At 36.1% G+C, this 14,360-nt stretch overlaps 1 protein-coding gene across 1 annotated transcript; it reads left to right on the plus strand.

Annotated features, from left to right (window-relative positions):
- Positions 1-1,301: 1,301 nt before the first annotated feature.
- On the plus strand, positions 1,302-14,144 carry LOC104912780 (thrombospondin type-1 domain-containing protein 4-like). Its single transcript, XM_010717284.3, has 4 exons — positions 1,302-1,508; positions 3,928-4,107; positions 6,217-6,361; positions 7,874-14,144. Exons 1-4 carry the CDS (start codon positions 1,317-1,319, stop codon positions 8,014-8,016), a joined length of 660 nt encoding a protein of 219 aa, XP_010715586.2. The 5' UTR covers positions 1,302-1,316; the 3' UTR covers positions 8,017-14,144.
- Positions 14,145-14,360: the final 216 nt, after the last annotated feature.

Consider the following 14,360-nt stretch of genomic DNA (forward strand, 5'->3'; position numbering starts at 1 on the left):
CCAACTCAGTTCTGTGTCTCATTGCCAGTCCTTAGAATTATTCTTACTTTTAATTAAAAAAAAAAATAAGAGCAACACTGATTCACAAAGAATGTTCTGTTCATTGTGAAAGTAATGCATAGCTTCTCCTAACTACTTATTTTGTATCTTAAGAGTAATATCTGACACATCAATCAAACGCATGTTTTTTCCCATATTTTACTCTGCATACTTTATTGTGATTTTCTTTGCACATATAATTGCTTGTAATTATTTAGACTCAATTATGTACACACCTTTTAGCAAGCTGCATGTATTTTGTCTTTATTTTCATGGTCTAGAGATAAAATATCAAATGCATTTTCCTGGGCATTACTCTATTCTTGAAGTGCCAACAGTTTGATGCTGCCCAGAACAGTGGATTATCAGAGTCTTTCCTGCTGATGTTGGTGAATAACCAGGTTATAGGGGCGTAGAGAGTCCTGATAAATGGAGTTTGTTGTGCATGATTTATGAATTGTATACATGCTATCCCAAAATGTGTGACATACAAATCTGCATATCATTGCTACTTAATAAAAACTTACAAAATTTAGCAGTGAAAATTTGGGAATGGTGAATATTAGTTATTGGGATTCATATTAACAGCATGCGATAACGAATTTAAATAAACTTTTTGTTCACTTCTTCTGCTAAGACTATACTTAATAACTTACAATTAAAACATGTTAGGTAACAAATAGTGACCACTAGCATTATTTACAGAGGGCTTACCTCAGTCTTTGGAAACTGCTTGTCACAGAAGTTTACATTTTCTTGTGCTGTGCTCTTGTGCTCTATCAACAAGCAATGTGGAAAAGTTCCAGAATGGGCAATGCTGTCTTTTTTTCCCAATGTCAACAGCACTTATTCAGAGTCTTCCTCACCTTGTCCCTTTTTATCAGTGTAAGAGTTCTCCTGGCTGACAGCTTGAATGGTCAGAGGAGAAACTCACGGAACTGCTTCCTGAAAAGCTGCTTCTCAGATGCATTAATTGATAGGAAAAAAGTGTGTAAAATTAAAATTCAAAATATTAACAGACAGGAAGATGGAAGGAAAACTAAGAATATTTTTTAAAAGCTACAAAAAAATATTCTTTTTTCTTCAAGTTCTTTCATTTGTAATTGTAAAGGACGGATACTAGATGTCCTGTACTAAAAGGTATAAAACTGTAAGATGATTTGCTGCAATCGAATTACAAGTAAAAGTAATTGATTTTTCATTAATTCATTTTCCATGGGTGTTGTTCCTTCTCATTTCACTGTGCACTCTGGAAAATGTACTACTGACTACTTGTTATGTCTTCTCCTCCTCAGTGCTCTGCAGAATGTGGTGATGGGATCCGCACACGTTCAGTGGTTTGTATGACCAATCATGTCAGCAGTTTGCCTCTGGAAGGCTGTGGCAATAACAGACCCTCTGAAACAACTCCCTGTAATAATGGGCCCTGTGCTGGTAAAGTGGAGTGGTTTGCTGGGAGCTGGTCACAGGTAAGCTTTACATTTAACACATCTTTGTGCTTTCTGCAGGCATTTTAACAACAGGAAGATGTGTGCCCTAAGATATTTCTACATCTCTGTGGAATGCTTGGATATCTTTTTTCTGTTTTTTTTTTCCTGAAGTAATGTTCTCTGCTTTTCTTCACCTGCTTTTTTGTTCTTGGTTTTGGTTTTTTTTTTTTTACTTCGATGAAAATAAGACTGTCTTCTTTTCCTCCTTACCTTAATTTTTTTCTTCTACTGACCCAGCATAGTTATGAAATGAGATGTCAGAAAGCTGTTAAGTTAGATCCTTTGTAATCATGTATATCTAGGGGATGGATATAGACAATAGCCAAAAGAGGCAAAATAGTCAATAGCAGTGACTAAAATTGACTTCTGTTTTGCTGTGCTGAAGAAAAGAACAAGATCTGGTTAGTGGCTAGTATTGTGATGTTCCTTTTTCAAGGTAAATAGTTTCCTTGATCTACACGTCAAAATTCTTTCTCATTCTTACTAAACATTTCTGCTGTCAGAATCAAAGGAATTTCAGAAGCTGACAGCTGGTGCCCAGGCACTGATGTCCCTTTGTGTAGGCTCTCCGAGCTACATGATGGCTGGCACCTACATTTCTTCAAGTTCTTAGGGAAAAATCTCTTGGCTATGCTGTTAACTCACTGCATTTCAGATTCCAGTTGGTAAGGAGTTGGAAATTAAACTGGTACAGCTGAGATGGACATTTACATGCAAATGCTTCCAAGTGTAAGTGATAATTATTTGTGTTGTAGAACAATAATTATAACTTCAGATATAAAACATCCAATTTTTATAACATAAAATCTGAGCCTTGTTACTTACACTGCTCCATGCAGGTGAATAGGAACATTGTACCCATTTGTGTTATCACTGAGAGAAGTGTGCAATTCGGTCATTCTAACTCTCTCCATTCTGATCTGAATAAGGAAGTTTCTTTCCTTCACGATTTCCTGTTCTCTTAAGTTTAATTCACCTTCTTTGTTTGTATGAGATGGCATTATGTTTGATGCATAGCAATGGAACAATGTGTTTGTTTTATAGTATGTGAAAGAAGTGTCTGACAATGTCTGTTCTACCAGCAAATCCTGACTTTAAATACTGTAATGAAAGCAGGCAGTCAGTAGACCAGAGCAGGGAGCACTGGTGGATGGTGTTCTGCAATGTGCTTCATTAGAGCCAAGAATTTTAAGACGCTGTTGGAAGAGCCATTAAAAGAGAGTAGTGACGGATATGTTCAGTGTTAAGAGAAAGTGTGGTTACATTATTTTGTATAGAATTCATTTAGGTGCATTCATTTTCATTCATCTCGCATTTTGGACAGTATAACAAATTCCACTCAGTATGTATATATATAAAAACAGCATTTACTTGTTTAAGCCTAGAATAAGCCTTTGAAAATCATATCCCTTTATGCAACATAGAAACTCAGAATTGGAACCAACACTACAACACACAATCACTTGCAAACATGAAAAGCACAGTCTGGCAGATCAAGGCATTTTCTTTAAGCCAGGAAATGTGGGGATGTGTAAAGCTCCAGAACAGTGCTCTAACTTTGGAACCTCAAAGACAGGTTCAGTGCATGCAATCCTGCTTCAGCCAGAAGCTGTAACACTGTTTATGAAGAAAGCAAGTTATGCTTCTCTTTTTATTAGAAAGATTCACATCCATTTCTATTTGTAGTTACAGGTAAAATGAAACTTCCACACTTCTCCAAATGCACAATTTGTAGTCATATCTCTTATTCTTCTCAACAATAATTAGATACGCATTTTCAGTCTTCTGTAGCACTTGGAACAATTGCTAACAGTACAGTTTTAGCCCCTGTAACCATTTTTAAGATTTAAAGTTAAATATATAATACCTAAAACTCATAATCCATTTTCACTTGATTAATTAAGTCATTACTATATCCAGTAGCATTTTCTTGTGACTAGTTCCTAACTGTGACTGCTGGGTACTGTGGCAGTGCTATATACAAATAATAACAACCCAAGGGTTATCTGGGTTACTGTTTTGGGTCTCAGTGATAAAATCCCTATGGTAGGTACTTATGAAATACTTTACCCTTTTGCTTTTGCCTTAAGTCATACATATACCAGAAATTGAAGGAAAGATATAGTTAAATTAATTTTACTTAGGAAAGAACCTATTAAAAAAAGGTGATGAGTTTTGAATGATGGTGACTAAGTATGTAATAAAAAATAGGGAGTAAGCAGTGGTTTATTAAGTTTTCCTGGTGAATATTAATTTTAAGTATGTGTGTGTGTGTGCATGTGTGTGTATTCTTTTATTTAAGGAACAGGTGATGTGGACAAACACATTACTTCAGCAGTGAGATGAAGGACATAGTAGAATAACAAATCCCACTACTTTTTTGTTCTCTGATACACAGTGCTCTACTGAATGTGGTGGTGGAACTCAACAGAGGGAAATCATTTGTGTCAGGAAAACTGAGGGCAATTTTGATGTTTTGAACCCCTATGAATGCTCATATTTGGAAAGACCTCCCAGCCAGCAATCCTGCTACCTCAAACCCTGTGGATCTAAATGGTTTCATACAGAATGGAGCACAGTAAGTCTGCCATGCTTTTCTATGGCTTCTTTTGTTTGATGTAAGTGTACTTACTCATGATTCAGCGGAACTTATGCTTCAGTTTGAGTTCCCAGTGTGAGGAACCTAGGGAAAATTCCTCATCCAAGTGAAACAAGATTGTCTTTTTTTTCCCACTTTCAGTAAATGCTCAACTAATAGACAGTTCTAATGGCAGCTCTGGAAAGCAGAGAAGAAGGTAGAATGATTTTAACAAAATAAATCTGATGAAGGAAATCCTAATCTTTCTTCTTTGTTTTGCAGATGTGTATAGATGTTTGTTTCAAAGTAAAGGTGCAAATTACTCTCATGATAAAGATATTTGGGTTTAAGTGTCTCATTTCATGTTACTGTAAATTATTTTAATTCTTTACTGTTAGTTTAGATTACATAATTTTAATTAGAAAATTCATTTTCAAGTATGAACCTGTAAGTGTGTAACCACAAGAGATCCAGACATGGGCATCCACAGCACACAGCAGATAAATTCTTTCTGAAAGGTACAGAAGAAAGAAGCTGTTGAAACTAAAAATCTATTAGAAACTTAGAGAACCCTAGTCATTGTTTAAGTCCCTATTCCTAAGAAGTATCTTAAAGTTATGAAAGCTGTAAGCCTTTGTGACCATCTCCTTATTGTACAAATACAGATGGTATCTGAGGGTTTCTAAGATCATACTCTATGCATTTTTCTGTTGTCCTTTTCACACTGTTATCTAGAAGGTATGTGATGTTTCTTACTGTTAAAACCAAAGAGGAAGGATTAGAGATCAGTTGTGATCAGAATAGGTGTTTCAGAGCTTCCTGTACGAAAACTGTCCAGTTCTTATCTAAAGCAGACATTTTATTTGATCTAGAATATATGGCATGATCTCTTCAGTCATGGAGAGTTAGTGGCTGGCTAATGCAGAATGCTGGGTTTTATATATGTTATGTTGTACGTAACCTCTAGATTCTATCTTGGTTCCATTTTAGGTACTTTAAGATCTCTACAAATTGCAATTGAAGTTGTGGGTTTTTTTGCTGCTGTTGTTTGAGATAGGATAATTACAATATTCTATATAGGCATATAACGAGTAATCACATAAAAAACTGAATGTATTCCTTTACTTTTGCAGAAGGGCTGGTTCTTTCCAAATTTCAGAAGAGCTGTGTGTCAAGTTCAGAGAACCTTTTAAGACTGTACTATTGGGAATATTTCAGCTTGCTATAATACCTGATTTTATGTTAGTGATAAGTTGTTTTTGCAATGTTAGGGAAAAATAACAAACAAAAAACCTATGGTAAAAAACTCAGAAAAAATTCTGATTGCTTTGGGGCTATTAAAGTTTCAATAATTATAAATGACCCAGGTTTAATTAAGCTTGTGAGCATTTAGGTCTTACTGGACAGTGAGCCAAATCCTCACTCAGACAAAATTCTTAAAGTCAACAGGGGATTTGCTTCAATGATAATTTGTGTATTAATTGACTTTGGAAATACCAGGACTGGCAATTACAAAAGACTTTGGCTTTGAAACAGATTTTGAAGGAATGCAGAAATATTTTCTTTAGAAATTAAAAGAAACCTATAATGCTTAGTAAATCATTGTGCTGAAAGAATTGGAAAATAAGCAAGCACTGGAGAAACAGCAATTAAAATGATTCCTGACTGTATATAATGGAGGCAAAAGGGCAGTGAAGGCAAGTGCAGTCAAGTAGTTCAGCACAGGAAGTTGTTGAAGTAAGGAATATGAACCTTGTGGAAGGAATAGATTTGGGAGCTATATATACATAAGCAGAGAGAATAAGTCTAATTAGAGAAACAGGAAGCTAACAAATTCAGAAAGGGAAACATTCTTGTGTGCTTTCAGTTGCAGAATCTAGCATGATTATTTGTTCAGTTGCTCCCCCAGTATAGACAAGAACGTGTTTGAACTTTAAAGGAAATTGCACCTCTATGTTAAGGATTTTATAGTTAGAAACCAAAAAACTGCAGAAGTGGAGAAGTTGAAAAAAGGCTATGATATCCATGGATGTGCCTTTCAGGTTCCCATTTTTGTCTCTATATTAGCAAAATCTCGTACAGCCTTTGTGAACATCGTTTTTGTTGCAGTGTTCCAAGTCCTGTGAAGGAGGATTTAGAGTTCGAGAGGTACGATGTCTATCAGATGACATGACAACCAGTACTCATTGTGATCCACAACTTAAACCTGAAGAAAAAGAGCCATGTAACACACAGGACTGTATCCCTGAAATAGGTAAAGTAGAGGAACTTTGTGTTTCAACCATGGAACTCCATCTAGTGGAGAAAGAGGTTGTGGAGTTTTTCTTTCTGAAGTACAGAGTTTTGTTTTTACACAAACTTTGGCTTTTTTCTGTGGTTGAAAGAAGGTTTTTGTTTTCATTTCTGATTAAAAATTCTTTTTTCTTCAAAGTACCTAAAAAATTGGCTTTCTTTTAAAGTTGCCAGGAATGTGAGAAATATGCTTTTGTGGAAATGGCCTGAACTGGTGTTTTTATACAACTTCCTTGCATTCTCAATTGTTTCACTTTGCAGATTCTTGGAAAGAAAAAAAAAGAAAAAAAGAAAAAAAAACCCTGAAAACAAGAACAAAAGATCGGGTATCATATAGTTGTTTGGTAATAAGTTCTATAATAAACAATAACATTACATATAATAAACAATAACATTTAATGTTTAATGTAAGAACATAAATAGAAAGCACTGTTTTTCTTCTTTATAAACTTCCAGTGTGGCTTGAACTCTTTTTCCTCAAGATTTTGAAGACATTAAGGACAATTAAGTCATTTTATTTTGTACGCAGTAAATACATCAAGTTTATCAGGCATTAAAATTAGTCATTCTTCTCCTACAGATTTGACTTTCACAGTGATGAGAATGCTAGGGAAAGGAAAATGCAATATTCAGAAATAGTTTGAACTCATGTTCTACAACAATTATTTTAATAATGAAAATTATTCTTTAACATAAATTAATCACTTTAAAAACCGGTATGCCAGTATTGTATAGTTGTACAATACTATTGTAATACTGTTGTTGTTTCTTCTCTATTTAAAACAGACTTGTACAGAATGGATCATTTTTATAAACAATGTTAGCATTTTTGTCATTTGGTCTTTTTCAGTGCCTTAGTTTCAGTGATCACTTAATGGTATGAAAATATTAGCTGTCACTTAAAAAGTGTTTCTAACTAAACCTGTTGAATGAGAAGGAAAACTTGAAAATGTGAGCAGACTACATCAGAACAGCTTAAGAAGCAATGGGGAATATTAAGAATACCAGTTGTTTTGTTTGTTTGATTGGTGTTGGTTTTGCTTTAATCTGGTTATTTTCAACCAATCACAGTATTTTTAATGAGGGTGGTGGTTTATTTAAATTTGGCATTACCTGGAAATTAATATTTGCAGGTTCTGTTGCCATCTGTGCACTGCCACAAGAGTTTAGTACCTAGGAATCTAAAAATGAAGTGGAGAAAACTAGAAACTTGCCAATCATTTGTATTTAGGCCAATTTTTTAAAGTACACACGAGGGTATTTACACTTCATCCTAGTCTTTATATATCTTGATCAAATGTGGAAAATTTTAATCACCTAACCAGTTATTTGTGTAAGTAGCCTATTTTAATTTCACAGTGAACATTTAAATATATGTTAAAGGAATCTTATGTAGTAGAGGAAAGGGCATTGATTATTTATTTTTCTGTTGTTGTTTTCTTCAGTTTATTCTCTCTTCCTTTTTTTTCCACAGATGAGAACTGCAAAGATAAATACTACAATTGCAATGTGGTGGTTCAGGCCCGGCTTTGTGTCTACACCTATTACAAAACAGCCTGTTGTGCATCCTGTACACGTGTGGCAAATAGACAATCTGGGTTTCTAGGACACAGATAACAAATGCTCTTCTACTCAAATCAGCAATGTCGGTCTTCAGATGAAGCTTGAACAGTGTTACTATTTTGACTAGAGCAGGTTTTAGCTTCTTAAAGAGGTGGTTTTTATACTGCTGAGTACGTCAAGACACCACATCCTTTCAATTACATTTATTGTGCAGTTTTATCTTTCTAAAAAAACCATGATCTTTTTAAAGCATTAATTTGTATTGATACTATTCTTTGCACCTCGTCATTGAATAACTATTTAAAGAACATACCAGCCTTACTATTATGAAATTAATGTTTAAAAAAAAAATCAGAGCTAGGCAATTACTGCAGATGTTTAACCAGTATGGGTGTGACTGCCATGTTATTTTCTGAGTGCTTATTCTTACTTGGGTGTTTTGAACGGCCTTAAAGTAGTAGATCAAATCAATGAAACGTGCACGTGAGAAGAATTACTTTACCAAGAACCCACCCCTGGGAGACCCATTCATATTCAGTTTTTTAGCACTCAAATGTATATTTTTAATTACTTCAGTCCATTCATAATAGTAATGGTTATATCTTTCACTTATACTTTTATCTAACTTCCTGTCCTCAGGTGGCAAATATATACACGTTTGACTGCCAAAAAGTGCCTTTATATTTAATTCATAAACCCTTAGAATTATACTTTCCTAATTTTGTATATATTTTAAAATGTTACCTACCAGAGTGCCTCTAGCCCATTAAATCTTTACCAGCTGCAGCCATCAGTGGGATTTACCAGAAAGGCAAGGAGCCCTTGCTGGTGTTTAAAAAAAAATATTTCTATTGGCAAGGTCTCTTTCCCTTAGGGCAGTTTTGCAATGATCTGATACCTTGCCTAATATCTCGTCTCTGCACTATTGCTTAACTAGTATCATGCAAAAATACCATGCTTAGATGTTGTCTGCATATCAGAGCCTTCCGAAGCAACCACCAACAGATGTACACTTCTGTGCTTTATAGTAGTCTGCTACTCTTGGTATCAGTAGGCTCGGTAAGTGTGGTAGCTGAGTATTTGTAATAAGAAGATCTCAACTATTGGTGTTTTTTCAGGTTTTGATCAGTTATTACAACATACTTGTCTTTTTTAGTCAATGTTTCATTCATCAGGTCTGTTCATACCACTCTCTTTATACTACTCAAGAATGGCTCTGCTTGCATGCTGAGCATCTGTTAGTAGAGTTTAACATGCATTGAAGTTGAGATAAGCAATGAGACTATGATTCAGTGAATTTATGTGATGATTTTTCATTTCTGTAATGACTGTTCTCAGCCTTGTGATTTGGTAAAGGTAAGTAGAATGTGCTGTGCAATGCAAATGAAAATTTTTGCATTGTCTGCACATTCTCTAGCTTTTACCTCTGAGATCATTCAAATGTGTAAGTAAGGCTGAGGGGAGAAATTGACATTTCTGCTCATTCAACTAGTTACTGCTTTCAAAATAGTGATATCCAGCTGCACATCTATTTTAAGGTACCTGCGGCCTGAATTGAAAAACAGTTTTAATATGTGATAAGCCTCTCCCAGTGATGTGATTGTACAGTGATTAAGGGGTCCTGCTACTGATTAAGAGGCATATTTGAACCTCATTTAGGATTTGTATCAGAGCCCATCCTAGATGATCCACCTGTAAATATGCATCTGTTTTTATTTTCTTCTTATCATTTGGGAAGAGATGATGTGGAAGAATGGGCACTGGGAGGCAAAGGTTACTGCTGTGCTATTCGTCGCACCACTTCATGTGCTGGAAACTGAGCACAGGAAGGTAGAATTCCTCTTGTCTAAAAGCTGCATTGGACTGAGACAAACCATAGATATTTTGATTCAGTCACTTATGAAGAATGTATTTCAGCCACAATGAAGTATTAAGAAGTGTTTCCCCTGAACTTTGAAGTTACTGTTTGTGATTATGAACCATTAATGTCATTGGGTGTTTTTGTATGCCATGTCTTGGGCTTTTTCACTATAATTAGTTGACATAAAGCCTCTAGAAACAGGTGTGCTAATTAGAAAACTTTTAATATGATCTCACAAAGCTTTTGCAGTTCTGTTTCCTTGTATATGAAAATCTATCCATGAGGATAACTTAAAGATTTGTGATCATATTATATTCATTAGATTCTTGACCAAAGACTGAAATGGAGAAAGTGCTGTTCTAGAATCCAGTATTTATAAATATAGGTTTTCATCTCAGTATTTCATTGCAGCAGATCTTGACATACAGTATATAATTTTTGCCGTTATCTCTTTTGTGTCAAGGAAGTGTATTCTATCAGCTTGAAGAAAATATTTGTTCCATAAAAAGAATTATTGAAAATCACAATGAGAATGAAATATGTGGAAGTAATCAGGTTTGCAAAGAATTCATAGACAATAATCTCCTTGCACATACTCTTGGCTGTGAGAAGGCAAGTCAGGAAGCAAGCAGGTGATCCTGGTCTTTCATAAAATCTGTTGTTATGCCCTGGAATATATGACCATTGGGTTATTTTACAAGGATTATCATCGTGTAGGCATCATTAAGCTGTCACTAAAGTAAACAATGAATGGGAGCTAAATATCAAGGAATATATATGTAGTGATATAATCCTGTATTACTCCTAAGTTGTAGAGCTTTGTGAATTGAATGCAGTGAATTATGTTAGTACAAATTAGACATGAGTGGGTTTTTGTTTTGTTTTTTTTTTAGTTTAAAGGACAGATTTCAGGTGTACCAGTTAAAAAAGATTGCATCTCCTAATTGAACGTCCAGTGATATGGAAACTGCTAAAATCTTGCTTAACTTGATCATCTATCATCTCTTCTCATGTTTCAGTATAATCAAAATACTTGATCCTGAAATACAAACTATCAAACTCTTCTTTCAGCAGTTTTATGTAGGTAATATTAGTTCTACATCAAACAAGTGCTATGCTTATATTCCACTGTCACACAAAGTGCATTTTTGAAATTGTGACTATAGCATTTGCTCTAATAGAGCAGTGTACTGTCTTAGGATGATGCCCACAGGGGCTTGATGTTACTTTCATGATTTAACTGTAAATGACAGTTGACCTTCATGGATGCAGTTAGATCAAGTTTAAAACAAATATAAGTAAAAATTGATTCAGGCTTCTGTGATTGTTTATATTTCCTTTTACTGGTATTTTAAAATCAATCCAAATCCCTCAGGAAAAAAATTGAAAAATTGCTTCCTTACCTTACAGATTTTTACTTTATACAATCCAGGAAGACCAGAGTAAGTATGAGGTTTTTGATTAGTATAGAGTTTAATCAGTATAACTGTTTGTAAGGAAAAAAAAAGGCATACTGCTTTCATTTCTTCCAGACATGCAGCTGGACAGAATCAGCTTCATGTAGAGCAGGTTCTATGTCTCAAGCACTCTCTTCCTAGAATTGAAGACTATTTGTGTAGTTGTTTATTGTTATCAGGGGTCCATCGCGGTTTGTTACTTTCTACTCAATGCCAGGTCTAAGCATGTGCAAGTGGAATTGTTTGTGTATAGCAGTGGCATGCTACATTTGACAATGCTTACTAGCAGGGTTGAGTTTATGGGGTTCTCCCTCTCACTAGCTGAGAAACTGAGATGATGTGTAGTGTGGAAGCGTGAGGTTTGCTCCTGTGGGAATGACCCTGTGTCTGGCATAGAGTCCTGAGAAGTGCAGCATGAAAGATGTGAGTGTTCTTGCAAGCCAACTACCCTTAAAGTCTTTTTGCTCTCTGACTTAGTGTAGGACTACCCCAGTATCCCTGCACAGGGAACTAGTGTCTTCCTCATTACATACATAATCTTTTTTCGTCTTTTCCCCAATGCTTGAGTGAATCAGCAAATTGAGAACTTTCTGTATGAATGAAGCAGTGCTTAACATCAATGTTATCGGTTAGATCTGACTTTTATCATAATATGATGCAGTTCAGAGTTGTTTCATTCTGTAAAGAAAAAGCAGAATGTGTTGCAGAACATGCTGAGTTAGTGACATGTTAATGCAAAGAGAGATTCTAACATGTTTGTTCACCTAGACTTGATAAAAGTGGTCAGTGTAGCCCTGACTCTGGTAAGTACATGAAATTTATAGAACAGAAGACTATATGGAGCAGCAATATTGGCAGAACAGAAAGTGCTGCTTGCTTTATGTATGTCTGAGTCCTACGTAGGATGCTCTGAAAGTAATGCCTCCTACTTATTGTAATGGAAACTACAACGGTTACAAAGAACATAATAACTAACTGATAGAGCATATTATCAGCTACAAAACACTCCTTTTCAGCATAGTAACCATCATTAGCCAATTCACGTGGATGAGCTGATGGAGATGCTCTTTGTTTTGTGCTGTGACAGCTGTGCATGGCCATCCAGAATATGGCTTGTCTTTCAGGTCACTGTCACCGCCGCTGAAAAGTACCACCCACCACTATGCTCATGTCCACTGTTTGGTCTCCATAAACATTCAGCAAATGTCTGTGAATGTCAGTGGGTGCCATTTTTTCTGCGTGGAGGAGTTCAGTTCCGCACCTTTGCTTCATATGCACTTCCATGTCAGATGACGCTTTGTCAGACTGCCCCTCTGCTGCCATCTGTGGCACAGCACCAAAATGTAATGGAACATTGATAGGAACCTTCGCCCTTCACCCTCTGCTGCCATTCCACCAACATCCACCTCTGATGTCGTGGGCCAAGATTATAAAATAGGAGGCATTACTTTTGGAGCAGCCATGGTTGAAAGTGTCAGTGGTCATCACAGAGGGACGAAGGAGGAGGTAGGTGCTGGAAGCAGCTCATGGCTAATAGAACTTCTGAATAGCTATGGAGATTATGCCTTCTTGAAGGAGAATCTTGCCTTCACTCTTACTAACCTGTACATCCATAAGTAGTACATTGTGCTCTCTGGAGCTTTCTTTTGTGTTTGAAACACAAAACATGAAATTCTGAACACAGAAATAAGCATATATTCCTAACATCGCATACAGAATATGTTTGTGGGAACTACGTTGTTTAGTAAATGCAGTAACATTGTATGTTCTACATCTGAAATGAAAAATCAACTAATAATCATTTTCAGTACATTTAGTATATCTTAAAGCAAAGTTATCAGCATTATCTTAATAGTGTGGGTGAAATTCAGGCCTGGAGAAAGGAAGAAAACTTAACTTAAGAGCTCACACCAGACTGAACTTGGATCTTTGCTTATCAGCTTTTAGCAATGATAAGTTAAGATTGCAACTTTCCAGTCTTCTGTATCCCAACTCACTTTAATGGATTACAAATCAAACTACCAGTATATTTGGAGAAGAGCATAATTTTGAGAAATCAGTCACCTTGCAGTGACAGTCTTCCTTACTGCTTGGCCTGTTTTGTCTGCGTTGTGTTGGGATCTTGCGAGACATAGTCCTGCAGTGGTCTTGGCAGGGGTGGGTACATGCAAGCTTGTGAAGCCCACACTTGGGCTGCACACAGAAGATTGGGAGGCTCTGAAGCCTTCCTTACCTGCACGGATCAGTAAACCTAACACTATGAGGGACAAAAAAACATAACATTTTTATATATAAAAAAATTTATTTCTACTTGACCCTGATAATTGATTTTGGCAGAAGAAGGATATACTTTATTATAACTTATTTTGTTGTTATTTGTAAATACAAGATGTCTATGGGAGATTTGTATTCTGAGCTGTGTGTATGGAACCGGCTACTGCACCAAAATGCTTCAAATATTTAGAATATGCAGATGTTTATTAAAAGGGACCTAATATGTATTTATTTACATGTACTATTCACCTTTTGTCCAGCTCTTTCATTATACTGACCCAGCTTCTATGGAATTTTATAGCACAAGTATTACATATGTATTGTTGTATATATGTCATACTGTAAATCGATAATATAATTTTCTAAACTTTCTGATTAGCCCATTCCTGGAGTGAATTGAAGGGGAGGATAGGCAGATTGCTTTCTGACTCGTTCAGGAATACGTATCCGTGGCAATGCACCTGAACCAGACCTGTACAGCATCCATTTCATACTGTATACATTTTCTCTGATGAAAAAGTGTTAACTATTTTTGTTTATGACTAATTTATTTTTTATTATTTGGAAAAATAAAGTTAATTCAAGACGAACTGGCGTGACGCGGTTTTTGAGCGGACCCACAGCAGCAGCTGCGGGCGGCGGGGTGTAGGGCCAGCAGCATGGAACCGCGTCTGCTTCTGGAATCTTCTGAAGTTCTCGCAGCTTCTTCTGCAGCGTTAAAGGAGCGGTTCTGCCACGCGGAAAGGCACGTGCTCTTTGGTTCTGACACAGCCGCCCCGCCCCGCGCTTCTGCCCTCCGCGGGCGG

This window comes from Meleagris gallopavo, chromosome 12 (assembly GCF_000146605.3).
Source record: "Meleagris gallopavo isolate NT-WF06-2002-E0010 breed Aviagen turkey brand Nicholas breeding stock chromosome 12, Turkey_5.1, whole genome shotgun sequence".
NCBI classification, from domain to species: domain Eukaryota; kingdom Metazoa; phylum Chordata; class Aves; order Galliformes; family Phasianidae; genus Meleagris; species Meleagris gallopavo.

Coding starts and splice junctions, on each gene's coding strand:
- LOC104912780 (XM_010717284.3), top strand. CDS start 1,317: ATGTCTTCTCCTCCTCAGTGCTCTGCAGAATGTGGTGATGGGATCCGC. Junction 4,108..6,216: donor TTCATACAGAATGGAGCACA/GTAAGTCTGCCA, acceptor TTTTTGTTGCAG/TGTTCCAAGTCCTGTGAAGG. Junction 6,362..7,873: donor GGACTGTATCCCTGAAATAG/GTAAAGTAGAGG, acceptor TTTTTTCCACAG/ATGAGAACTGCAAAGATAAA.